Source organism: Corapipo altera, unplaced genomic scaffold (assembly GCF_003945725.1).
Source record: "Corapipo altera isolate COAL_440 unplaced genomic scaffold, ASM394572v1 2b, whole genome shotgun sequence".
In the NCBI taxonomy this organism is placed as follows: domain Eukaryota; kingdom Metazoa; phylum Chordata; class Aves; order Passeriformes; family Pipridae; genus Corapipo; species Corapipo altera.
In genome coordinates this window covers 12238791-12264530 of record NW_020884874.1, presented here as the reverse complement: position 1 = coordinate 12264530, position 25740 = coordinate 12238791, and the positions used below count along the sequence as shown (strand labels likewise).

At 40.9% G+C, this 25740-nt stretch overlaps 2 protein-coding genes across 3 annotated transcripts; both read left to right on the top strand.

The window, feature by feature from the left end:
- The first annotated feature begins 1009 nt into the window (after nucleotides 1-1009).
- Nucleotides 1010-14238, top strand: GPRC6A (G protein-coupled receptor class C group 6 member A). Of its 2 annotated transcripts, XM_027634263.1 has the most exons (7): nucleotides 1010-1395; nucleotides 3006-3309; nucleotides 4219-4257; nucleotides 5160-5987; nucleotides 8706-8918; nucleotides 9792-9915; nucleotides 11222-14238. In XM_027634263.1, exons 1-7 carry the CDS (start codon nucleotides 1205-1207, stop codon nucleotides 12328-12330), a joined length of 2808 nt encoding a protein of 935 aa, XP_027490064.1. In that variant the 5' UTR covers nucleotides 1010-1204; the 3' UTR covers nucleotides 12331-14238. The 2 variants fall into 2 exon arrangements, with proteins under 2 accessions (XP_027490064.1, XP_027490065.1); XM_027634264.1 differs by lacking the exon at nucleotides 4219-4257.
- Nucleotides 13812-25695, top strand: FAM162B (family with sequence similarity 162 member B). The gene is made up of 4 exons (XM_027632267.1): nucleotides 13812-13842; nucleotides 18103-18214; nucleotides 24905-25013; nucleotides 25238-25695. The coding sequence occupies exons 1-4, from the start codon at nucleotides 13812-13814 to the stop codon at nucleotides 25334-25336; spliced, it is 351 nt and encodes a 116-aa protein (XP_027488068.1). The 3' UTR covers nucleotides 25337-25695.
- Nucleotides 25696-25740: the final 45 nt, after the last annotated feature.

Here is a 25740-nt window from a genome sequence, read left to right as displayed (position 1 = left end):
TTTTGCTTTCCAGGAAATAATCGTTGACACGAATTTTCTATGTAAACCCCAGCTTTTGTACCTAATAGACAATAAACGGTATTACTGAGCCTGTTCTTTTCAGAGTGTTTTGGTATACTACCAAAAGAAACAAAATCTGAAGAAGCCATTTTAAGAAAACAGAGAAATAAAACAATGTCAAGAGCAGAGAGGGATTATTGTCAGATCTGTGTCCCTTAGTGAGTTGGTATTGTTTATTAGCATAAGTCATGTTTCTGTCCTGAAGAGGTTCACTTTGGTGTTTATGGTTGGAGTTTATGAAAGCTGAGAGTCCAGCCTCTGCTTTTTTTTCCCCCAGTTCCCTCCTGGCACAGCATCTGATTCCTGTGAATCTGATGGGAATGGTGACAGTGAGAACAGCTACTTCCCATTTCTTGCACAGCACAGGAGCTGCTTTTTGTGTGCTCGTGTCCTCAGTCAGAGGGGAAAGAAAGCAAAAACTAGGACTTATATTTCCCACTACTCTGTGTTTATCACATTAACCAGCAGCAGACTCGGCCTGGCTTGTAAGTACAGAACCTGATCCAAAGCCCACTGAAGTCCCTAGGAGATGTGTGTGCATCACAACCATGACTATTAACTTAATCAAACAATTTTTATATAAAGATGTTAAAACATATAGAAAAGTGTTGAGAGAAAGGCAGTCTTTTGGTAATTTGGGGTTGGGGGTTTTTTTTGGACCAGAGTCTGACCTAAGGCACACTGTGGCAGCAGGGTCTTTTCTCAGTACTCTTTGGACTGGACCCTTAAAATATTTTCACAGTAGTATCACTACCATAGTACATGACTGCTTCTTTGCACCCTGCACTCTGTTGGAAGGTATTCAAAACAAGCCCAAATTTATACCAAAACATTTGCCACGTGTTTCAGATAATGTATAATAAACTTTGAACACAACATAACAGATTTAATGGCCAACATTTTCTTTTAAACTCACTTATCTTTCTCCCTCCCACTTCACTCTCACATCCCTGCACCCTCACACTTTTTCTGACAGCATTGCTTTAGTACCTTCAATAAAATAGCCTCAGCCAGTGAAGCAAATACAATCACCTTATGAGGTGTGACTAACTTTGAGTGCAGACTTTGTCCTTTGCTGCTCTTTACAGATGACACGGAGCCCTTGTTGGCCCTGCAGATGGGAGTGAGCAAGTGAAACAGAAACATGGCATTTGTCAGCGTTTTGGTCCCCTGCTTTGTGATAGGCATTGATCTTGCTTTCTCTTGTCAGAATACTGTCGACTTCGTGGGTGCCAGTTCTCCAGGAGACATCATTATTGGAGGCTTGTTTGCAGTTCATAGCGAAATGCTGCATCCAGAAGATCCCATCAAGCCAGTAATTCAGAACTGTGCCGGGTGAGTAATACTGGAAATTACATATCTAGCAAAGAAGAGGTCACTGAAATTGGGCATGTAACTCTTACATTAAGGTGAACAAATTCTGGTCCTTTTGCTTTTCTTAGTCCTTAAAAATACCCCGGACATCACACAAATTTCACATAAATTAATACAGGGTGATAAAGCATGGCAAAGTTATAGTAAAAAATACTGTGCCTGCCTGAGGAATGGAATGAGCATTTGATCCTATTTCAGGCTTCATAGATAATCCAGTTGCCTTGGAGGTTTGTGCTGAACAATCATTTAATTTCCATGGAAATGCTAATTTGCTATAGGAGTGAATGACTCTGCTGTGCAGCTAATCATTTTTTGTTAAGAAGTTGAACCCACATGATTTGAACACAGGTAGAACACATTTTACCTAAGCCCATAGTCAAGTATGCCTCCCACCTCACAGGGTACCTACAATAGTACCTTGCAGACGGCATTGTAATTATTTTTTATAATTACTGTAATTATTACTCTCTGAATTATAATCATGGTATTATGTTACGTGATAGACTACATATAAACACCATGTGATGAAGGTATTCAGGTTCAGAGTGTGTACCAGAATATTTATTTTGTTGGCTCCAAATCCTGCTGTGCTTGAAACATCCATTTTTCTGGAATACATGAGAAGGAAACCTGGTGAAGAACTTCATTTTAAGTATAACGAAGCTTTCCTAAGCCCAGGAACCCCAAATATGCATTTTGTTTAATTTAAATACAGGTTCAGATCCTCAAATTTTATTTGAATTTTGCATGCATCTTAATTCCACATCTGAATCTAATAATCAGATAGGCATGCAGGCATCCATTTGGATATATAACAAAATGTTGATAAAGTTGACAATTTTGTCAGTCTTCCCTTATTTGTCTATGGAGTCATAAATTGTCTCAGGTCCATCTGAAATTTAAGTTAGTTCACAAGATTTGTAAACTTTAGAGAAGTTTGCCTGAGAGTAGGGTTGGTTATAATACAGGCATTTTTTGCTAACAGAATTCTGATTAAGCATCTGTTTTAACATCCACTGGAGATGAGGGAAATAGCTGTACTAACTTTTGCAGGTTTAAGTAGGATTTTGGAACAATCAATGCAATCACTAGAGACTTCAACCTCTGAAATATTTCCTTCTACTCTGAAATATTTAATACTTCCTTTTCTTTGCTTGATGCATTTGGTGAAAGCAAATACGTTTTTTAAAAGGCTTACTGGGCATATGTAATAAATTGGAATTTTTTAACTGACATTGACAGATACTTCTCAAAGATACTACTTGCAAATTTTCATGTAGCATGAAAATTAAATTTTTAGTCCCCTTTTTTTCAGAAAGACACTTTTTTTTCCTTTCCAGGCATATATTAAGTTTTGTGTTCATTTTCCTTAATCTCTCATTAGGTGAGATAAAAATATATGGTTTCTAATCTTTTGTACACTAAAACCCAAGAAAATCACACAAAACTTACTACCCATAATTTCTTCTCAATAGTTGTCAAATTCTAAGGGATATGCTCAAAACTGACTTTGCTTCAGCCTTGTTTCCAGCAATGTTTTTCTAAAAAATACCTCCTGTGTTTCCTGACAGCTTTGAAATTCAAGTTTTCCTTCAGACACTTGCAATGATACATGCTATTGAAACAATCAACAATTCAACGCTGTTATCTGGAGTTACTCTGGGCTACGAGATATATGACACGTGTGCAGAAGTTACAAAAGCCATGGCATCTGCTCTGAGGTTTCTGTCAAAATTCAATTCTTCTGAGGATGCTGTAGAGTTCAAGTGTAACTACTCAAACTATATTCCGAGAATTAAGGCAGTCATTGGAGCCACCTACTCGGAGGTGTCGATGGCAGTTTCAAGGCTGTTGGCTTTGCAACTAATCCCACAGGTAGGTTTTAGGGAATTGAATTATTTTGAACAGAGGTTCAAATTTACCAGAGAATAAAGCTGCATTTCTCATCATAGGAATTGCAAAAGCCACGTGTTTACTACAGGGCAGGATTTGGCTCAATCTAAGGACATCAGGAGGGGTGGACTTCAGCTCCAAATGGAGGACTTGATTCACTTGCCAAAACAAAAGCAGTAAGGGATATTTTATATGCCTGAGGCACATGCATCCAAGTGCTCTTTCAGGGTGATGCTGGGCTCTTGATAGCCTGGAGTTGCCATTAGTCAGTCCTGTTTGTGCCAGTTACTCCAATGTACCTTGGATGACACTCTAGGACTTTGGTCAGGCAGCAAAATTACAGCTGCCACGTCTAGTCTGGCAGGTGGTAAATATGACAATACTCAATCTCAAGCTGAAAAAAAAAAAAAGAGGGACTAAGTCAAATCTAGACAGAAATCTGGGAATTCTTTTCTGCCCAAGAGAAATTAATTATTAGAGTTAGATAAAACTATGGACAGGAAAGTGAGGAAGGCTGCTATAAAACACAGATTTACTCCTGTTACTCCTCAAGCAGTAGAAGAGAAAGAACACAACCATTTAGATCCACACTGTCATTCTCAAAGCGTTGTTCTTCATTTCTGACCTCTCTAGGACTGGTACTGCCCCACACTTGTGCCTTGGCCAGTGCTTATGTTCCTGCTTTCACCATTGTAAAAGAGTAAGGGTCAAAGCTGGGACCAACATGAAAAAAGCAGATAGCTTCCACACCATCCTGTCTTGCACTTTGGTTTTGTGAATTGATATAAATAACCTCTGCAAAGTAGCAACATAGTAACCAAACACTTGGAAAAGACATAGAATCTGAACCAAAGATAACTTCTAACTGAATCTTCTCCTCTGCAATGGTAGGAAGTAATTCTGACCTTCAACGCCACCACAGGAGCTATAGTAAGTACGAAAACTGAAGTGCCACACTTGAACATAACTAAAAGGCAAGTGGTATGAAACAAACCTGCATTAGGGCATAGATGGAAAATGGGATCCAGCAGATTTTTCTTATCAATAGCATCTGCGATCTTCTGACACCTGTAAGATTTGGTATCACCTCCAGGCAGGTGATTCTTATTTTGGAAAGCTCAGATTTATTTTTTAACAACCATCAAGCAATGTAGGGGGAAAAGTTCCATCAAACAAATAGAGAAGGATTAAAACTAGAGAGATTGGAATAGCAATGTTCAATTTATGTTTTTCTAGCTACATTCACAAGAAAAAGATAGTAAACATTTTGTACGAAAGAATTAGAGCATTCTGTACTATTTATTAGTCTTTGTTTTTCTGGGAGGTTCTTCAAACAGATTTAATTATTCTTTTAACACATATGATAATTAAATCTTGGAAAGAATATATGTATATGGATGAACCATATTAACATACTCAATGATAGAAAAATACTGCAATATATAAAAGTATTAGGAATTTGAATAGTAACTCAAAAAATAGTTAATGCTTCCAGTGTTTTAACTATTGTTTTGAATAGTATGTTGATAGTATCTGAACAGAATAAACCAAAATCTTTATACCATCATAAGTGTCATATCCATTTTGAAAGGTTTTGTTCTCTGCCTTCACTGAATTATGCTGATAAGGACGAAAAAAGTGGAACCGGTACTGGGCACAAGTCTGAATCCTAAGAGCAGGGAGAGGGAACTTGTCCCACTTGGCTGTAGCTTGTTGATGCTCACTCACAGGAAGAAGGGAGGCTGGGTCAGGCTGGAAGAAAGAGCAATTGTGGCAGCTTTGGATCTCTTGGTGGAGACCAACTCTGTAACTGAATTGTTCGCTCTTCCTAGGTCAGTCCTGCATCATCAGCTGAAATCCTCAGTGACAAAATCAGGTTTCCTTCTTTCTTCAGGACTATCCCCAGCGATTTTCATCAGACAAGAGCAATGACCCATTTGATCTGTGAATCTGGGTGGGACTGGATTGGAGTAATAGCCACTGATGATGACAATGGGCGGTTCGCTCTGGAGAGCTTTGGGGTCCAGGCCATGGTGAACAACGTTTGCATAGCTTTTAAAGAAATGCTACCAGCCTATCTCTCTGACAGCACCTTTAACACCAAAGTTGATCATGCAATTGAGAAGATTGTCAAGGAAACAAGAGTAAATGTTATTGTGGTCTTTATGAGACAGTTCCATGTGCTCAAATTGTTTAAGAAGGCAATTGAGAGGAACGTTAATAAAATCTGGATTGCAAGTGATAACTGGTCAGCTGCAGTCAAAATCAGTACAATTCCCAATATCAGACAGCTGGGAACCATTGTGGGATTTGGATTTAAAAGTGGAGATATGTCCTCATTCCAAAACTTTCTGAGAAACCTTCATGAAAAGCCCACGAAAAACAACAGGTTTTTACGTGAATATATTATGCTTTTGTCAGTTTGTGCAAACCTGGAATATTATGATTTTCAAACGTGCATTTCAAACCAGTCCCAGGATGATCTACTTGAAGATGTTGAGAATAAACACCAGATCTGGAGAGATGATTTTTTGAATGCTAACATTGAACCAGGATTTATCCAAAGTACTATACTTGCAGTCTATGCCATAGCTCATGCAATTAAAGGACAATGCAAAAACAGAAACTGCAAGGATCCCTCTGTATTCACTCCCTGGGAGGTATGATGTTAATTCTTTCAGGTCTTATAATCTCTGCCTAACTTTCACCTAATTTTTTGCTCCCACATTCCTGGATTTTCTAGCTTGGTCCTTTTACTAAATGACATTTTATTCCTCTTCCTGCCAGAGTAGTAGTATCTAGCTGCTGCAGTGATAACTACACTCCAGATTTGTCTCCCTTTTTTGGCTTATGTGTTCTGCTGTAGATATAGATAGCTACTGGATGATGGTAACTGCATAACAACCACCTCCTCCTTGATGGGTACAATAACAATGGCTGTAAATATGTGATTCCACAAGTGGAGAAGGGATCTTTAGCTTCTGGGCTTCATTAGCTACCCTAACACTTCCTCCATCACCTTCAAAGAGCACATAGAGTAGGCACCAGCTTGAATGAAGGCTCCATTCTGTAGGCTTCTTGACGGAACATCTTGCTAGCTACTCATGCAGGATAAAATAAAATGTGTAGTCACTCTACAGTTGACTTATCAGTTCTTCAGTTACTAGTAGTTAGTCCTGTTGCTGTAAACCACTATGTGTAATACACATCTATGAGTGCTTTCGAGAGATGGGGATACTGCTGGATAGGAACATTCACCAAAGAGTTTCAATTTTCCTCTCTCTCTCTCACTGTTGTATCTGTTTTGTCTTAATTCAAGTATTTTCCTCTATAATTAATTTCTACTTGAAACTGAAAATGCAACACATTTTCGGTTTCATCTCGATTTATACTGAATTGACTGGTTGGAAAATTAGACATAATCTTTAAGATAGGTGAGGTACTCATTATCACACTCAACTGGGTGGGAAAAGAAGAGGAAAAATCAGACGAGTAAACCTGACCTGACCTTTTACCCAAGAACCTGCTTAGGAGTATTCACTTTTACACACTTTTACTCAGAGGATTAAACAAATGTTAATTTAAAAGACAAACAACCACTCTGACTTACTCTGACCTCTTATCCTAGGTCAGGGCAGGTCAAACCAAGATAGGGGATTTGAAAAAAACCAACATCAACAAACCAACCAACCAACAACCCAGTAACAATTGGACTCTTACATGAATTTGTAAATGCAAATGAGACAAATTCAGGACTGCTCTGTAGGAATGCAACTTTATGGAGCCGTATTTACATCATTGTTAAGCCAAATCCCAAACCATCAAAATTAAAAATCCTTTTAAGTTGTTAAACACTCGTGAAGAAAACTGAAAGCAATAATTATTTTCCTTGTGTTGTTTTCATTACATACTTCTTCTACACTACATTTCTAGAGAGTGATATATATATAGAGAGAGATAAAACTTAGGATCCAAATAATCCATATCACACATCTCTATATACAGAGAAACAACAGAGTGATTGGTGTTACAGACTTCACAAAAATAATTATCAGTTACATCAAAATATTGCTAAAAATAGAGCTTCCATCTGAAACTCTAGATGTATTCAAAAAGCTCATATTGCTAGAGAAATTGGAAAAGTAAAGATGAGAAATATTAAAAGACTAGTCTGAGTATATACTATAAAAAGAAATCCTATTCAGTTCCACACAACTATGCAGCATCCAAATTGAATGCACTACTGGTTTGAAACATACTGGTTCTTCATAAGTTATATGAACTCTCAAAAAAATTAGATTATACATGAAAAAATGGCATATTGTATACACCAGATGTGTTACACGTATTTGACAAAGCCTATTGAGGCAGTACACCTTTCAGCATGTTTGTTAAATGCTACGAATATTACAAATGGATCCATGTAAGAGCATGACTTTCAAAAGCAGTTGAACTCAGCCTTTCACCAAAACATTAAATTTTCTCCTTGTCAGTTAATCCCTGTTGCCAAAAAGTCTCTAGGCCTGCAAAATAATAGAGCCTTTGTTTTGATTAAGAACCTGGTAGCAAATTGAAGTTCTTTGATGATATCCCTATGAATTGAGAGTGGGTTATATCTGCCTTAACCTGCTCTTTTCTATATTCACACAGACCTTTTTGATATGGTTGTTTGTGAGTAGGGAGGCAGAAATTTTACCTTGTTGAACAGAATGGATTGCAATATGAAGCTGGACAATTGCCTTATCAAGCATTCTTATTTTGGTATTTCCTATGACCTATCAAATATGGCCTTGCAGTTTACTACCATTGTGCCATTGATCTCTTCATCTGAGCAAACTGGCACATACTGTTCGTTCAACAGTTCTGAGTCTCCTCTTGCCATACACAAATTCAGTCAGAGTCACAGCTGAGAACAATGCTAGATATTTCCAGACATATTGGGGGAATTTACTCTGGAAGAAAGTGTTGCCCAGATTGCCTCTGATGACAGTAAAGTAATAGCAGGAGTACCACTCACTCTTGTTCTTTACAAGAAGGGGAGTGTCAAAGGACCATTAGCTCTTGCAAGCAAAAATATTTTTTCTCCTAACATTATACCAAAATTTCCACAGCTGCAAAAGAATACTAATCTGAGTATTTGTGCACCCTGCATAGAGTTAAGAAATTATTAATTTTTTATTAATAGATTTTTTAAGGTCAACAGGATTGTATATGTAATTCTGTAAACAGCTATAAAGATGAATTTAGATTTTAATACTTTTCTTAGTCCTGAAAGCATTTCTTTTTAACTTGATATTACCATACAAATGTTAAATTACTCAGTTTGTCACACTGACACAATACTGATGTATGTTATCATTTCTTATACTTATGTGCAGCTCCTTGAAGAACTTAAAAAAGTTGTAATCATTGATGATGATAAAGAAGTCAAGTTTGACTCCAATGGAGATATGAGCACCAGTTACGATGTACTTCTTTGGAAAGAAATCGATGGCCACATGGAAATCACCACTATGGCAGAATATGATGCAGAGAAAGGTGACTTCATCTTTGAGGATGAAGAGAAAAAAAAAGATTTTCTAGATTTAAAGGTAATTTTTAATTTACTGACATAATGTGAAATTTGATTCATATGATTTCTTCTCCCTCCAGCATTTGCAACTGAATGTGTCAGCCAGAAATCTCTCTTGTAGTTTAATGTTCTCCTTTAAGAGTGAAGAATCCTTTTGGAGTATATTTGATCACTTTCATGCATCCTGAGATGCCTATTAGCCTGTGAGCATCAATTTAAAATTTATTTATTTCTCTAGAATGCTCCTAGAAGGCTTCCTAAGATGAGAAGTTATGTCTGTCCTAGGGGTGCCACTTAAGAATCTTGAAAAGAGAACTTAAAATAAGAAATGACTGTTTACAAAAAAAACCCTCTCTAATTAACCACAATTTTTTTTCCCTTTCTTTACATGAAGACTCATATCTGTTGAGTTTATTGTTTAAAAAGAAAAGAGGATGCTTTGTTGTTTATTTGGTCCTGTTAGAGCTGGGGTCATCACGGCTACATGAGTAGGTGATGCCACACGTAGTCCCAGCACTGGTGTACACAGAACTAGTGTGTGGTCCTGGACAGTTCCAGCTGGATAATCTGTTATCTGTGCATGGCTGGAGGTCTGAGTTCATGATGCAGCTCCCCACTAATTGGACAAGGAGAGACAGCTTTACCAAGTGGGTTGAATTCTGGTCTCAGCATGTGAACTCAGTTGAGGACAGAAGAAAACCTCAAATCTTGCCCCTCTTTGTGGTGCAAGCAAATGTTCAACGTAACTTTCAGATTCCCTTAAAATATGAACGATACTAAAAAAAAAAAAAACCAAAACAAAACAGTACAAATTGCAGCATTACTGGAGGTTTATATTAATGGGTTTTTTAGAGATTTTGTTTGTTTGTTTTTTATTCTTTGCACACTGCAGAAAGTTCAGTCAACATGTTCCCAGCACTGCAGGCCAGGCCAGATGAAAAAGGTTACAGAAAGTCCACATACCTGCTGCTATGAGTGTGTTTACTGCCCAGAAAACCATTACAGCAATCGAACAGGTAAAGAATTGTGATCCAAATAAAAGTTTATTTAGACATCAGTACAATTGTTCTGTTTGTATGTAATGTGCCTTGACAACCTTGGGTTAACTTTGGAAGGGGATTTAAATATATGTTTATGATCAGTTTCCCATAAAACTTGCTATAAATGCTTCTTAGGAGACCAAACTTAAAGCAGTTAGATTGGTCAGCAAACTAGCTACCCTTTGCTGGGATGGAAATTCTGGCTGATTTATCAGTGAGACTGACTCTCATTAAAATAAAGTCTTGCCTCCCTGTCTTTCCATAGTACACCCACTCCAATAAGGAAGAATTTCTTTACTGTGAGGGTGGTGAGGCACTGGAACAGGTTGCCCAGAGAAGTTGTTGTGGATGCCTCCTCTTTGGAAGTGTTCAAGGGCAGGTTGGATGGAGCTACCTGATGTAGTGGAAGGTGTCCCTGCCTCTGGCAGGGGGGGTTGTAACTAGATGGTCTTTTAAGGTCCCTTCCAACCCAAACTCTTCTATGAGCCTATGCATCTATGAAGTTCAAGCATTATGTATTTTGCTTACCAGAATTGTACAGTAATATTTTCTAGTATCAAATCTGATGTGTACTTTACCAGTGGTTCATTTATGGATTTAAGCAAAAATTTTTAAAGGAGAAAATAAAATATGAAGGAAAGAGATAGAATTAAGAAAACTGTGGTACTTTGTACTTTTAATATCCTGAGAGTAGAAGGAAATTAAATTTTACCTTCTTATTCAATTAGCTGTGAAATGTCTCCATATCAGAGGACAAGAATTTCAAAGCAAAAGCACCTTTCAAATCATAAACTAAAGCAATGTTTCTTCTTGTTATTGTATTTCAAAAGCTATCTGTAATGAGCATATTGGGGTGTTTTCTTGTCAAAATAGACAAATAAAAGAAAAATAGTTCAAATTTTTTGCCAGAGAATTGATTATTTATTGTTCAGGTTTTAGTAAAAGTTTGCCTGTCCAGAGCTCTGGCCAGGTCACATATTGCTGGTCAGTGATGACCAAGACAGTTTTAGAACCCTGGTCATTCTCCCTGTCCTCTCCCTGTCCCTGGCTGCAGGAAACCCTTGCTCCCAGCTGGCAGGTAGTTCTGTGAGCGCCACCGCAGCCACCGCAGCTCTGCAGCTCCTCCACCTGGACGGCTACAGCAGCAGTCGGATGCAGTCAGACACGTCTTTTCCTCTTAGCAGCCCTTCCCACGTTGCTTTTGTATCTCAAGGCCGATAAAACACTTCGCAGTTTATTTACTTTGGGTTCTTAAATTATCTTCCTTTTTGTCTGCTTCCAGATATGGATTACTGCTACCGATGTAACAACAAAACCTACTGGGCTCCCATCAACAGTACCACATGCTACAAAAAGGCAGTCTATTTCCTCACCTGGACTGACTGGTTTGCTGTTTTCCTCCTCCTTCTGTCTGCTTTCGGGGTTGTGTTAGTTTTGTCAATTTGTGTAATATTTACTAAAAACTTGAACACACCAGTTGTAAAGGCATCTGGTGGTCTGACTGTCTGCTATATTATTCTCTTCAGTCACTTCTTAATTTTTTTAAGCACCATCTTCTTCATAGATGTACCCACAGAATTCAAATGTAAAACTAGGCAAGCACTCTTTGGCATAAGTTTTACACTCTGCATTTCATGTATTTTAATGAAGTCACTAAAAATTTTACTAGCCTTCAGCTTTGATCCCAAGCTTCAGAATTTCCTGAAATGCATGTATAAACCTATTCCCACTGTGGCCACCTGCACTGGAATTCAAGTTATCATTTGTACCTTCTGGCTAATATTTAGGACACCTTTTGTAACCCAAAATTTCTCAATCCCAAGAGTAATAATTCTGGAGTGCAATGAGGGGTCTATTGTAGCTTTTGGGATTATGCTGGGCTACATCGCTGCTCTAGCCTTTATTTGCTTCATATTTGCCTTTAAAGGTAGGAAATTGCCAGAGAACTACAATGAAGCTAAATTCATCACTTTTGGTATGCTAATTTACTTCATAGCATGGATTGTATTTATCCCTGTCTATGCAACTACATTTGGCAAATACTTGCCAGCAGTGGAAATCATTGTTGTTTTAATATCCAATTACGGAATCCTCTGCTGCACTTTTCTTCCAAAGTGCTATATCATCATTTACAAGCAAGAAACAAACACAAAATCTGCCTTTCTCAAAATGGTTTACACGTATTCCTCTAAAAGTGCAGGTAGCCTTACTGTTAGTCAGGTTTCTTTGGACTCAAAGTCTTCCAACTTCCGAGCTCCTGTCTCAGACTCATGTAAAACTGACAAAAACTCTGTGAATGGAAACTGCCAGTTCCAACTGCCAGGGCAGCCACTAATAAAAGGCAAGGTTCTTCCTAAAAATGCTGCCAGGAAAAGAGTCTCCAGCATATGACTGGCCAGTGGTCAAGTATTGGAAGATAAAAAGCCATCTTAGAGAGCTATTTATCTCTAAGATCTCTTTCCTTTTGGCATCCCCAAGGAGAGCAAGACATGTGAAACTCTTGTCCTCCTGTACTTAAGCAGTTATCCATTACCAGATCTGAAAGGCTTTCCTGGCCCTGAGATTCCAGTCCTTGCTCCTGCAGGCTCCATGATGCACAGTCCCCTGCGGGACCTGTGGGAACCTATTGTGCAATCTCCCTTCCTCAAGTGAGATAGAAGAATCACAAAATTATTATTTCTTACAGTTGCATAGGGGGGACCACATGAGTTTACTCCACTTCTTTTGCCTCTGATACACAATTCTTTAAGGAGTTATTCTTCTCATCTGGCCCCAATTCACAGATCAAAGAGAACCTTTTCCCAGCCTTTGTTTGCTAGGCTAAACAAGCTGAGTCCTTTAGTCTCCACTTTTAAGATAGGCTTTCCATTCTTCTGAACTTCCAAATGTAACCTTTTTCACCTGGTATCAGTGAATCTCTTTTTTTTCCTCCCCAGAATTGCACACTTTATTCCAGATGAGTGCTGCAGTAACCTTTAAAGTTCCTTGTATTTATCAGGATGGTAATGAACTAGAGACAGGTCTATAAAAGAATTAAAAAATTTCTTGGGAGCTCTGTAGTTATACATATGTTCATCTACATTTTTTCTCCATACTCAGAGGAAATACACTGATTCACCTCGTGCACCTCCTCTGATGCATGAAGAGGGAGCCTACTGTGTTTGTCCCCAAATGTCCTCTTAGTTGAGAGTGTAAGGACAATGTGTAATGTCAAAACTTAAAACCACTTATTGATTCCTCTCATCAGGATAAATAGTGTAATTACCAGTATCAGCATGAGTACATCCTGGGAATTTTGAGGGGTTGTATATGAGTTAAAAAAATCTGATTTTCAATAAGAACATGCCAATGTACCATTACAGTACACAGAAATAGCACAAGATTGAACTGGCATGATCTGCATTGGATGAGTCTCTGCTCTGTAGCGACATGAGCACAGCTGTGCTGTGCCTTCTGCATGAGAGACAAAAGGCAAATTCAGAGAAGGGGGAGCTCTTCTGTCAGGGTAATGGTACCACAGAGCTTTTTCAGACTCTAAACAGCAAAGCTACACTGTCAGTCCAGGACCAGGAAAAATACTTTTCCATATTCTGAAAGCCTGAAACATATTTTAACTTATGTGACGTTACTGTGAAATAATACTAAATTCCTTGAGTTTTGCCCATGCTTCTGTTTTGATCCAGAATAACTGGATGTTGTAGAAGAGCAAAATAAAAGCAGTAGATTTTGTGTTATGGAGGTATGTTGTACTATGGTTATGTAATTTATATCTATTTTTATAAAATTTTTATTTATATGTTGTAACCCTTATCCATATTTTTCTATTCATATTTTGTTAAAAATAAAAAATAAATCACATTTCAAAAATGGACATGGGCGATGAAATTATGACGCATAAACTAGGTATGTACTGTGTATCTATGAAGACATTTTAAAGTAATTTGAATGGCAAGAGTGCAATTTACCTGCAGACTTGTGTAATTGCAAACATTCTGTTGCTGATTGGAGGAATGAAGTTTTATGCATATATATTTATATGATGAGTGCTGTTCATACATCAGTTGTTGCAAATACTTTTCTGGATATGAAGTTATGTATAATAAGGTTTACAATTACTGCAATTTGACTGCCAATGCAGCAAGAAGTCTCTCCCTAAAAGAGAGAAGCAAAGCTTACGTTGCATGACTGTCAGCAATCAGCTGGTCAGAAAAGTTAATTTGGCTCAAATGTCATGCCTGTATTTATTGTTTCCAAAAGCTTTGAGTATAGCATGTCTTGAATCTATATGAAAGGGAATGATTAAAGCCATATTGTCATTTCAAATTGAGTTTGCTTACTTAATTTCCTCACCTCTCCACATGATCTTCTGTTTGGCCTTGAACAACAGCGATACACACACCTGTAAGGTGTTTCCACTGTAGATCTCAGTCTGCTTCTTAGAAACTTCCTTTAGGTTGAAAGTTGTGTATGGTAGGGCATTCCTCCTACAGGACAATGAGGAAAACGTCTAGAGGAACAGGGCCTGGTGACAGCAATGTGAAGGTCTCTACTGAGGTATCTTTAAGGAAAGACACCATATATGGCAGAATTTCAAAGGAGCCCTACCTGCTGCATCTAATTCTTCAGCTACTTGGGTCTTGTGCAAAGCACAGTCAACAGTGGAGCTAAGACCGTGTAACAGATTTGCTAGCCTGGCTTGGCAGAAAAAAGAGACACTATAGTAAGCTGTGTTACATGTTTTTAAATGTTTTGTCTGTAAGAAACAATTGATCATATGTAGGTAGAACCTGAAGGGATTGTGCTACAGAGGATATGAAAAGGCTTAAAACAAGAGTTCATTATGCTAAAGAAGCATTTGCGCACTTTCGCCTGCCCAGAGCAGTAAGTATTCCACCAATGTAACCATTCCTGTTACCAGTCATGGGGACATGAAATGAACCTGAAACAGATTTTCATCCCCAGGACACAGAACAGAATCACCTTCCAGAGTCATAGCAAAGCCTCAGCATGATGCTCCCAGAGCCACAGCCCATAGGTCAGGTCATGTGGGGCCAAAGGGGTCAGCTCATTTTTTTCTGGCTCACAGTGCACTCTCCTTGTTTACTTTGGAAAGATCCTAAAACTAATTCTCAAAACACTAACATCCCATGAGCACATTTTCTGTCTCTGAGAGCAATAGAGAGAACAAACGTCCCCAAATACACTGCTGTTCATAGAGAAATCAAATGTGAAAATGTTGTTAGTTGAAGTCAGCAGGAGGTAGCCCTGGATGTAAACACTATTTAAGCTTTTCGGGTCTCATTCATTGTTAATGGTGCTAAATAATGCATTCTGAACCCACTATCACACAACGCACAATACCTTCAGGGAGACTGAAGACTATGAAGGCCACTCAGTCTTCAAGTCATCTTCTCCAGGGCATAATTCCCTCAAGATTTCAGTAGCTCTGGATGTGGAAATGCCTTTCAGCTGCCCAGAATCTTTAAAGCGGTTCTTTGGTGAGAGCAGAAAATTACTTATGCGCGTTCCAGGCTTCCTCCCAGCAGCTCTGCTCATGGCCATCGAAACTACAGTGACTCTAAATGTGTGGTTTAACATCATGAGTAGCAGCTAATAGGAGTGCTTGGAATGTTGCTCATAATGTATGACACTGAGCAGCCCAGTCCAGATGTGCTGACTCTTCCTGCCCTTGCCAGATGTGTCTCCAGGGACAAGGAGCATGCTTAACCCTATGTCATTCTCTTCGAGCAGGAAGAAGGCAAAGGTAAAGTATCACCCTCTAGGTCATTTCTACCTATCTGTATTCATCTCCTTGACAACATTCTGAAAAAGGAAAGAGCTGCTCAGGGAGTGTATGTGAGTGTGCAAAGAGGTGCATCTCTTCCTATTTGTTATTTTTAGAAGGACATGGGAAAGCTGGCATAGAGCTTTGATTCAGGGAGCTAGATTCTTCCATCTAGAGACTGTCTCATTAGCAAACAGAAATTTTGTTCTGAAACAGAATGTGGGAAGATTGATTTCTGAATTTATTTTTTTTTAAGTTGGTATGAGTTAAATGGATTGGAATGGCTTTGATGTTTTACCAACAATAAGGACATGTTGTTACTTTAATGATTTTGGAATAAAAACTGTACATGTATAGATAAGTAAACATCAGCATGGGACTACTTACTGAAAAGAAAGTACTTTTTTAAATATCTTTCCAGAGTGAAATGTTGTTCAAATGGCATTTTAAAAAAGTTCTAATATAAAGGATGCTAGAACTCACTTTGGCAAAACCAATTTCTGATTTCTTATACCCAACAATTTGATTTCAGAAAAAGATGCTTACCTCTGGCTCTGTTCCTTAAAAAAAAGATAGCTGGAGCTTTTGGCTGCAAACAGTTCAATACTCCTCATTTGTGCTCTCATGCTGAGACAGGACTGTGGCTGTTGCTGGGCAGTGATTCTCCCTGGGGAGTAAGACTTCCTCTGTTCGTCAGCAGTCACTCTGGCTTTGGTTGATGCACGTAAAATCTTCCACTGTTTGGTGCTTCAGACACAATTCTGTTGAGACACTGTCTTATACACTGTCACAGATATCATGCTGACGTGGGTTGTTTCTTACTAAATATGTAGTTCCGTGCTGACAATCTTTTTGTTCAAGGATATGTTCATACCGAAATTTATTTTTTTGTGTTTTTTTGTTTTGGTTTGCCTCAGGTTTTTTTTAATAAGGGCTTAATCTGACTAGGACATGAAAGGAAAACAGAAAAAAGGTTTTCAGTTGAAGTAAATGGAAAAGTATATGATGAGAATCAGTACGTTCGAACCTTCTGAAAGCAGTAAAATGACAGAAACATGGACGTGGGCAGCTGTGTTTCAGAACTTAAATCCACCTTGCTCTGAAACATAGACTCAAAGAATGGTTTGCATTGGAAGGGATCTTAAAGATCATAGAGTTCCAACCCTCCCCTGCCATGGGCAGAGACACCTTCCACTAGACCAGGTTGCTCAATGCCCCATCCCATCTGCCAAGGATGAGTCATCCCCAACTCCTCTGGGCAGCCTGCACCAGAGACTCACCAACCTCACAGGAAAGAATTTCTTCCTAATCTAAACCTACTTTGTTTCAACTTAAAGCCATTACTCCTTGCAATAGGGATATAGGACCTTGTACAAAGCCTCTCTCCAGCTCTCTTGTAGGCCCCCTTTAGTTACTGGAAGGCTGCTCTAAGGTTTCCTTAGAACTTCTCCAGGCTGAACAACCCCAGCTCTCTCTACCTGTCTTCGTGGGAGAGGTACTCCAGCCCTCTGGTCATCTTTGTGGCCCTTCTCTGGACTCACTTCAGCAAGCCCACGTCCTAACACGAAGGTGAACTACTGCGGCTGTTTCTTTAGCCGAATTTTGACCTGAAAGCTGAACTTTCCACACTGGAGTTGCAGTCCGTGAGTGCGGCAGGTGAGCAGGATGCCTTCTCCGGAGGACCGATCCCCGCCGTGTCGGCGGCAGTCCCGCCTTGCCTCGCGTCCGGGCGCGGCTGGAAGGGTCCGCGGGGCGGGGCCGGGCGGGGCCGGGACCGCGATCGAGGCAGAGGGGCCCGCCGCGGCAGAGGGTGCCTCTAATCCTTGCCGCCCTGGCCATGCTGCCGGCCCTTCTCCGCCCCGGGCGGCTGCTGTCCGCCGCGCCGCTCCGCCCGCCCGCGCCGCCCGCTCCGCGGGGAGCCGCCGCTGGTGGGGAGCCCGCCCGGAGCCCGGGCACCTCCCGCGGTAAGGGGGGAGAGGAGCTGCGGGGGACCAGCTCCGCAACAGCTCCCCGGGGCTGACGGGGAGGTGTGCGGGCGACTCGGGGCCGGGGCCGAGCGGGGCAGAGCTTCCCGGTGGTGCGGCCCGCGTGTGGCACGGCAGCTCGGGTGCTCCTGAGTGTTCTCCTACTGGCTTGGGTATCCACGCCTGCGGGCGGCGGGGGTTCGAACCAGACCCGCAGGAACACTCATTGCATGTGCAGGCGCTCCAGAAACCCCGCGGAGGTCACTCTGCGTAGGCGAGACCTGAAGGTCTAATATCTGGGGTTGCTCTTCCAATGACCAGGACGGTCAGGGTTTTCCCCTTCCATCGTCACTAGCAGACATCATTCACTCTTAGTGTACGGTTTGACGAAGTGTTTTTTTCCTAATCTTTAAGCTGAGCAGGCTCACAAGGTGGTTGCAAGTTACAAACCCTCCAAGTTTGACAAAAAAATCCTCCTCTGGACTGGCCGTTTCAAGACAGAAGAAGAGATTCCTCTGAGGATCCCGTAAGTATGCTGTCCTTGTCCAAGAGGAACATGGAGATGAAGGGAAAACAGTGGCGTGATTCTGATCTAAAGCTTTTCCACAGAGTTTAGAACAGTCGGTTTTTCAACACTGAAGACTTGGAAACAAATTAGAGGGCAAGAGAATTTCCTGTCCTGGTTAGGGGTTAAGATGAGAAAATGTTCCTTGCTGGAGTCCCCAGAGCCTGGGATGAGAACTGGATGCATCTGAGTAGACAGCCTTGGTTACGTTTATGTACTGACTTGTTTGTTTTGCTTATTCCTAATATGCAATTGGAGAAGGATGTTATTGGTAAACAATAATTTCTGTTTATCGCTCCCATAAACAGTTGTGAGGGAGCTGGCTGTTACTGAATGATTACATCCAAAAATATTATTATTATTATTATTGAATTTCAGGAAAACTTATGGAAGTAAATTACAAGAGAAGCATTCCCCACCAAGGAAAACTGAGTACTTAACGTAGCCTTAGCCTCCCATTCTTGTTGACCCACTGGACTAGATGATCTCTGAAGGTCCCTTCCCACCGAAACCTGACTCTATGGTTCTTTGACTTGCTGAAAGTTAGCATCCCCCAAGGGAGTCAGCCACTAAACACATGAAAACCATCTAATGCCAGTTGCTGCCTTTTCTTAGGATGTTAGTGTGTTACACGTCTCTCCAGGACACTACTTTTTATCATCACACCACATCCTTGTCTTTGGTGACATGTTGAGAACAAGCAGCATGCAGAGGTGTGTAAAACAGTTACATCCTCTGCCTGCTCCTGTTGGTTCCTGACAGTTTCGCTGTTGTTTGCTGAGCTGGACAGTGGCTTTCTGAACGGTCTAACCTCTCTTGCACTGTGTTAGTCTCACCATCTTCCTCTAGAGAATGGTTCAGACAGGTTTCAGAAGCTGTAAATGCTATTCAAGTCATCAGGAAGTGTTTATAAAGACTTATTGCATTTGCCAGCCCATAAACATACACACACAAAAATCACTCATTTCTGTGCCATAGCTGGCCTAGCAAGTTCGTGTTACCACCTTGTGCTTTCTGGGTGAGCAAAGTCTTTTTACAACTGCAAGATCACCGGTATATACTAGAAGTAGCTAAAAGTGATACACTGAAGCTGAACTGTGACACTGTTTAACTGTTGTTTAAAAAAAAAAAGAATTGCAAGATGTTGCTCCCTGTGAACACAATCTAGCTGCTGAAGATAGTTTGTACTAAAGGACAATCTGCAATCCTTAGTCAAGGTTGTTATGGTTTGTTTGGGTTTTTCTAAAAACAGCTGTCACTGACTTCAGCAGAGATTTACCCAGAGTCTTGATTAAGGATTGAGTAGTAAAGGTCGTAATGTGCAATTAGGGACGAAAATTGTAAGGTCTGTTTTCCTTAAAGCAGAGGAAGTGAAAATCTGCTTCAGAAGAGCTTCAATTAGTGCATTGTGAAATATGATTAGGCTAATATGCCACGCTAATAACATTTATGGTTTTGCTTTTGTTGCAACAAATGGATTATTGGATTAATAATTTTACGCGCTAGGTCTGATGTGTGGTCTGTTTTGCAGATGATTTTTACCATTGTACAAACCAGAAGCAGTTACTTAGAACTGCAGGCATTGTCAGTCATCTGCAAGAAACATAATGTGCTCGTGTGTGCCTTGGCAACGAAGGGGGTAATATGGCATTGCCACTCATAGGATTTGCCCTATTCCATTGCACTAAACCTTAGAGAGAGCCACTGCAGCCCTCAGCCTTGGTACAGGCTTTCATGGGCAGAACTTCCACTGTAAAAACTCCAGCTCTGCCCAATCCCACTGCATCAACTTTTAAAGTAAAGCTAAAGGTGCTTTGGGGAAAGAGATCATTACATGATCTTTACTTAAAACAAAAAATCAATTCTTTGTGAAACTATCCTTTTTACAAATATAGTTGTGGTTTTATACATGCGTATTTATATTCTTTATCTTACAAATATCATGGCTAGGCTTCGCGACTTTGGGAGGGGAAGATTTGGGAAGGGCTCTACCCACGTTTGTTACAAGTGCGTCGGTGGCTAAAAAGGCCAATATGAGACAGGCACGTCGGGTTGCAAAAGGCACAGCAGAAAGTATATTCTGCAGGGCACGATTCTTTCTGCATTGTCTTTTCTCCTCAAGAGTGATCCTGCGTGCTTTCTCAAAGGCATCAGCAGCGATATAGATGGTGTGTCTCCAGACCTCCCGATTGGAGGCCAGAGTAGACCAATTATGTTCATCAATGTAGCCAAGGCTGAGATATTGTTTCAGGGAGTCCTTGTATCTTCTCTTTGGGGCTCCTCTCTTGCGGCAGCCAGTGGCAAGTTCACCATAAAGCAAGATCTTAGGGAGGTGGTGGTCCTTCATCCTTGAGATGTGCCCTGCCCATCGCAGCTGTGTTCTCAGTAACATGGCCTCAATACTTGTGATTGCTACTTGTTCTAGAACAGATGTATTGGTCACATAATCTGACCACTGGATGTTTAGGATTGCATGAAGGCAGCGTTGATGGAAGTGTTCTAGAAGTCGCAGGTGGTGGTGGTAGATGACCCATGATTCAGATCCATATAAAAGAGTAGACAGCACAATGGCTCTGTAAACACTGATCTTGGTACTTTTCTTCAAGTGTTTATTTCACCAAACTCTTTTATGAAGCTTTCCGAAGGCACTGTATGCCTTTGGTAACCTGTTGTCTATTTCCCCATCAATCTTACCATCCGAGGAGATGAGGCTACCTAGGTAATTAAACTGCTGGACTGATTTGAGTTCTGATTGGCCAATGGTGATATGGGGATGATGGAAGACTTCCTGAGGTGCCGGTTGATAGAGAACCTCTGTCTTCTTTAAACTGACTTCCAGTCCAAAGAGCTCAGCAGCCTCTGCAAAGCAGGATGTTAAATGCTGCAAAGCTGCTTCTGTGTGGGTGACAAGGGCAGCGTCATCAGCATAGAGTAGCTCCCGGACAAGATGGTTTAAAGTCTTAGTGTGGGCCTTCAGTCACCTTAGGTTGAAAAGGCTTCCATCAGTATGGTATCGAATGTAGATACCGTCCTGATCCTCAAGGTCTGCCATGGCCCTTTGGAGCATCATGCTGAAAAAGACTGTGAATAGGGTTGGTGCGAGAACGCAGCCTTGTTTCACACCGTTAGTTATTAGAAAGAGCTCAGAAAGTGCATCGCCGTATCTGACTTGGCCGTGTTGATCCTCATGGAGTGAGATGATCATTTTGAGGAACTTGGAGGGACAACCTAAGCATTCCAAAATCTGCCACAGACCTTTCCTGCTCACGGTTTTGAAAGCCTTGGTGAGGTCAAGTCAACAAAAGTTACATAGAGACCTTTGTTCTGTTCCCTACACTTCTCTTGCAGTTGTCTGAGGACAAACACCATGTCTGTGGTACTCCTGTTGGCTCTGAAACCACACTGGCTTTCAGGTAGAGTTCCTTCTGCAATAGCAAGTATTAGTCTGTTCAAGAGTATTCTTGCCAGGATTTTGCCAGCAATGGAGAGCACAGTGATACCACGGTAATTTGAACAGTCTGATTTAATTCCTTTCTTCTTAAATAGGGTGATGATGCCTGCATCTTGAAGGTCTGATGGTAGTTCACCTAGTTCCCAACAGTGTAGTATGAACTTGTGAAATTTAGCATGGAGTGCTTGGACCCCATGTTTCCAGACTTCAGGTGGAATTCCATCAACCCCAGCTACCTTGCCAATTTTCACCTGCTGAATGTCCTTAAGGGTTTCTCCTAAAGTGGGGGTAGTATCCAATTCATAATTCACCAGTTGTTGTGTGAAAGACTGAATGACTGTGTCTTGGACTATACGGCTAGTACTGAAAAGGGTCTGAAAATGTTCAGACCATCGATTCAGAATGGAGGTTTTATCTGTCAGAAGCGTTTGACCATCAGCGCTGAGTAGAGGGCTTTGGACTTCGTATGTAGGCCCATATGTTGTTTTCAGGGCTTCACAGAATCCTTTGTGATCACCCATATCTGTGCATAATTGAGTTTTTTCAGCTAGATTGATCCACCACTTGTTCTGGATGTCATGGAGTGTCTGTTGGAGCTTGCTGCATGTAATGTGAAAGGTTGTTTTTCTTACATGACAGGATGGCAGTGCAAGGTGTGCTTGGTGGACGGTTCTCTTCTTCCTCAACAATTCCTGGATCTCTTGACTGTTTTCATCGAACCAGTCCTTGTTCTTCTTGAGGGAGAACCCTAAGGATTCTTCAGAGGACTGAAGGATGCTGTTTTTGATATGGTGCCAGAGTGTTACAGGAGAGAATCTGTAGAATCTGTGGAATGGTTATCAAGCCTAGTTTGAAGATTAGCCTGGAATTTGTTTCTCACTGTGGCTGATTGGAGATTGTTAACTTGGAGTCTCCTCCTTGGGATACTGCCTCTTTTAGGTTTGAATTTAAGATTCAGGTTAAGTTTACAGCGCACCAGTCGATGGTCTGTTTGGCATTCTGCGTTGGGCATCACACAGGTGTGGTGGACATCGCGCACATCTCTCCATCGCACCAAGACATAATTGATGAGGTGCCGGTGTTTGGATCTGGGATGCATCCATGTTGTCTTCAGACTATCTTTCTGCTGAAAGACAGTATTAGTGATGGTGAGCTGTTGCTTCACACAGAATTCTAGCAGAAGCCGACCATTATTGTTGCAGCTTCCAACACCATGCTTGCCTAATATTCCTTTCCAAGTTTCAAAGTTCTTTCCTACTCTGGTGTTGAAATCACCAAGGATCTGCAGGAACTTTCTGGGTAAGGCGGCGCAGGTCGGTGTAAAATTTATATTTTTCAGCAGGGTCAGTTTGGAGAGTTGGGGCATATATGCTAAAGAGGCATATATGTTGCTTGCTGTGTAGTGGAAGGTGTAGGGAGATAATTTGGTCAGAGTGACCTGTCGGCAGATTTTCAAGTTTAGGAACAATAGAGTTTTTGATCATGAAGCTGATTCCTGAGATATGCTTTTCGGTTCTGGGCTTACCTGACCAAAAGAGTATGTAGCCAGCACCATGTTCTCTGAGGCTGCCTTCCTCGTGAAGGTGAACTTCGCTGAGAGCAGCAATGTCAATGTTGAGATGTGACAGTTCATGGGCAATAAGGGCAGAATGACGCTCAGGACATCAGCTATCCACAGAATTGAGCATGGTTCTGATGTTCCAGCATGCTAGAGTTAATTTGGGTACACCTTTGGAGGCAGGTGTATATGCCTTTGTCTTTTGATCTTTGTGTGACTGCATTTGTAGAAGATGTCGATACAGGGCTTTGCAAATGTGAGTAAGGCCTTCAAGCCCGTGCAATGGATTTTTTAGGTGAGACACAGTATGCCTGGAACTGAACCCACCCTTTAATCCTAAGGTTCATCTGCCAGGGCCGAGCAAGCTTGGATGGTGGCAGCGAGGTCTTCAGGACGTAGGTTTAATTAGAGTGACCTTCTCTTAGATGGATGGCCTTACAGGACTGATCGAGCTCCATCTGCCCAGGTTTAGAGTTGTCCTTCTCTTCTGTGTGTTCTGGGCTCCCCCTCTCATCTCCCATGAAGGCACAGTCCACACCGGTGAAGCTCCCCCTCTCTCGCTCCTTTCCACACCTGGGGCTGGGCCCGAGCGCCCGGGGCCATCTGGGGCCGTGCCACGCGCACGTGTTCCGGGGCCAGCCAGGGCCGCGCCGCCACACGCCCTTACAAATATGTATATATATAAAAAGAATACCCATGATGATTTATGAAAGGAAAATGGTGCACAGTCAGCATTATTATGAACATCTTAAAAACTCTACTCCCATGCAACTGTACATGTCTGACTTGGAAAAAGACTGAGCTGAAAGTTTTGGGACAATTTTCATGATTTCCTATACTGCTGGTTCTGAGCAGCCTGCTCTGAGCAGAGAGGAGGGTGGAAATGGGAGCTGCACCAATCCAGGCTGCTGGGCTGTACATCTCTCTTGCAGCAACTACTGCCAAACAAAGGGCAGAAGTTCTCACTACTTCTGCCTTTGATGACCAGCAAAAATAATCATGTAGCTTGTTCTTGTCTAAATGTACGTTTCTGTGATAGTGATGTGGCTGATGTGGCTGTGATAATGATCAGCTGCCCACTTTCTACAAGGCTGTTGCTTTAATGAAGAACTAAAACCTCTAACTCATAGCAGTACAAACTCTGCTTTAATCCAATCCATGTATTTAATGTCCTTAGCCTACAGGACACCACCTAGACAGCTTAGAGATGACAGTAATTGATTTCTAAAGTGAATTTTGAATAAAAGGAACTTGCTTTCATCCCATCAGGTTGACACCACATTTATTTCTGCATCTATTTAAAACAGATTAACCCCCTTAATTTTCACTGTGTTTAAACAGAGCTTAAGGTACGATTTCTGGTGTATTCATTTAAATGCAAATATTTATTGCCTGAGCAATTTTTTCAGCTTAAAAATAAATAAATAAATAAACAAACAGCCTAAATCCATTAAATGTTGCTTTTCCATGGGAAATGGATTAGGGTCAGAAAATGAGTGGTGCATAACCAACCACAGCAAGCTGAAGATGTTTGTTTCAGAAGGTAATTTTATTTTTCAGTTGTGATGTTACGTGTGTGATGCTTTGAAGAACAGATACTTTACTGCTTTTTAATGATTCAATTCAACAACTTTAATTGCAGGCCAGAGATGCTAGACAAGGCAAGAAACAAAGCTCGAGTGAAAGCTTGTTACATCATGATTGGTCTCTCAATTGTTGCCTGCTTTGCAGTGATTGCTTCAGCTAAAAAGGTGAGTATGGCCATGTAGCATACTTTCAAATTATGGAATTCTGTGAAAAGTAGACTAACCTAAACCAGAAGCAGCAGCTTACACCTACCCAAGGTTTAGCTGACCTAGTCTCTGCCAGCCCCCAGCATGTAAGTAGTTGTTGTCCGTTCCTGAGGTTGGGTAGCTTTCCTGTGGGTGCATTGTTACTCCTACCACACTACTCTTCAGATGTTTTACTTCCACAGGCTGCTGCACGTCACGAGTCCTTAACAAGCTGGAACTTGGCAAAGAAGGCCAAGTGGCGGAAGGAGGCTGCGCTAGCCGCGGAGTCAAAAGCAAAGTAACTTCATATGAAATGCCAAATGCCCTTCCAGGAGTAAAATTAACTGTTGCTGAGAGCAATTAGTGAGTTTCACCCATACACGGACAATAGTATGCACACGCTGGAGCCAATAAGGGCAGTTACAGCATCACAAAAAGAAAGGGAGGGTCTCTTTTATTAGGGAGATATTTGGTGTACGTGCTGCATATAGTTAGAGTTAGTTAGAATGTTTTGCATATGCTTAAAAGCAGTAATTCATTTTAAAGGAGATGAGGTACTTTTGTAAGAATATCAGGCATCTTTAGTTAGATAATGACAAAATACTTAAACCCACAAAGTTTTCTGTCTGGGACAGTGCCTAGTTTTTCAGCACGCAAATCAGACAGTTTGAACTCATTTGCATCAATGCTGTATTCAGAACGATAT

Bases quoted from the DNA above. Each gene is read 5' to 3' on its own strand.
- GPRC6A (XM_027634263.1), top strand. From the start codon at position 1,205: ATGGCATTTGTCAGCGTTTTGGTCCCCTGCTTTGTGATAGGCATTGAT. The intron at 4,258-5,159 runs GTAAGTACGAAA...CGCTCTTCCTAG, and splicing joins ACGCCACCACAGGAGCTATA to GTCAGTCCTGCATCATCAGC. The intron at 8,919-9,791 runs GTAATTTTTAAT...TGCACACTGCAG, and splicing joins AAGATTTTCTAGATTTAAAG to AAAGTTCAGTCAACATGTTC.
- FAM162B (XM_027632267.1), top strand. From the start codon at position 13,812: ATGGGCGATGAAATTATGACGCATAAACTAG. The intron at 18,215-24,904 runs GTAAGTATGCTG...CTTTAATTGCAG, and splicing joins GAGATTCCTCTGAGGATCCC to GCCAGAGATGCTAGACAAGG. The intron at 25,014-25,237 runs GTGAGTATGGCC...TTACTTCCACAG, and splicing joins TGATTGCTTCAGCTAAAAAG to GCTGCTGCACGTCACGAGTC.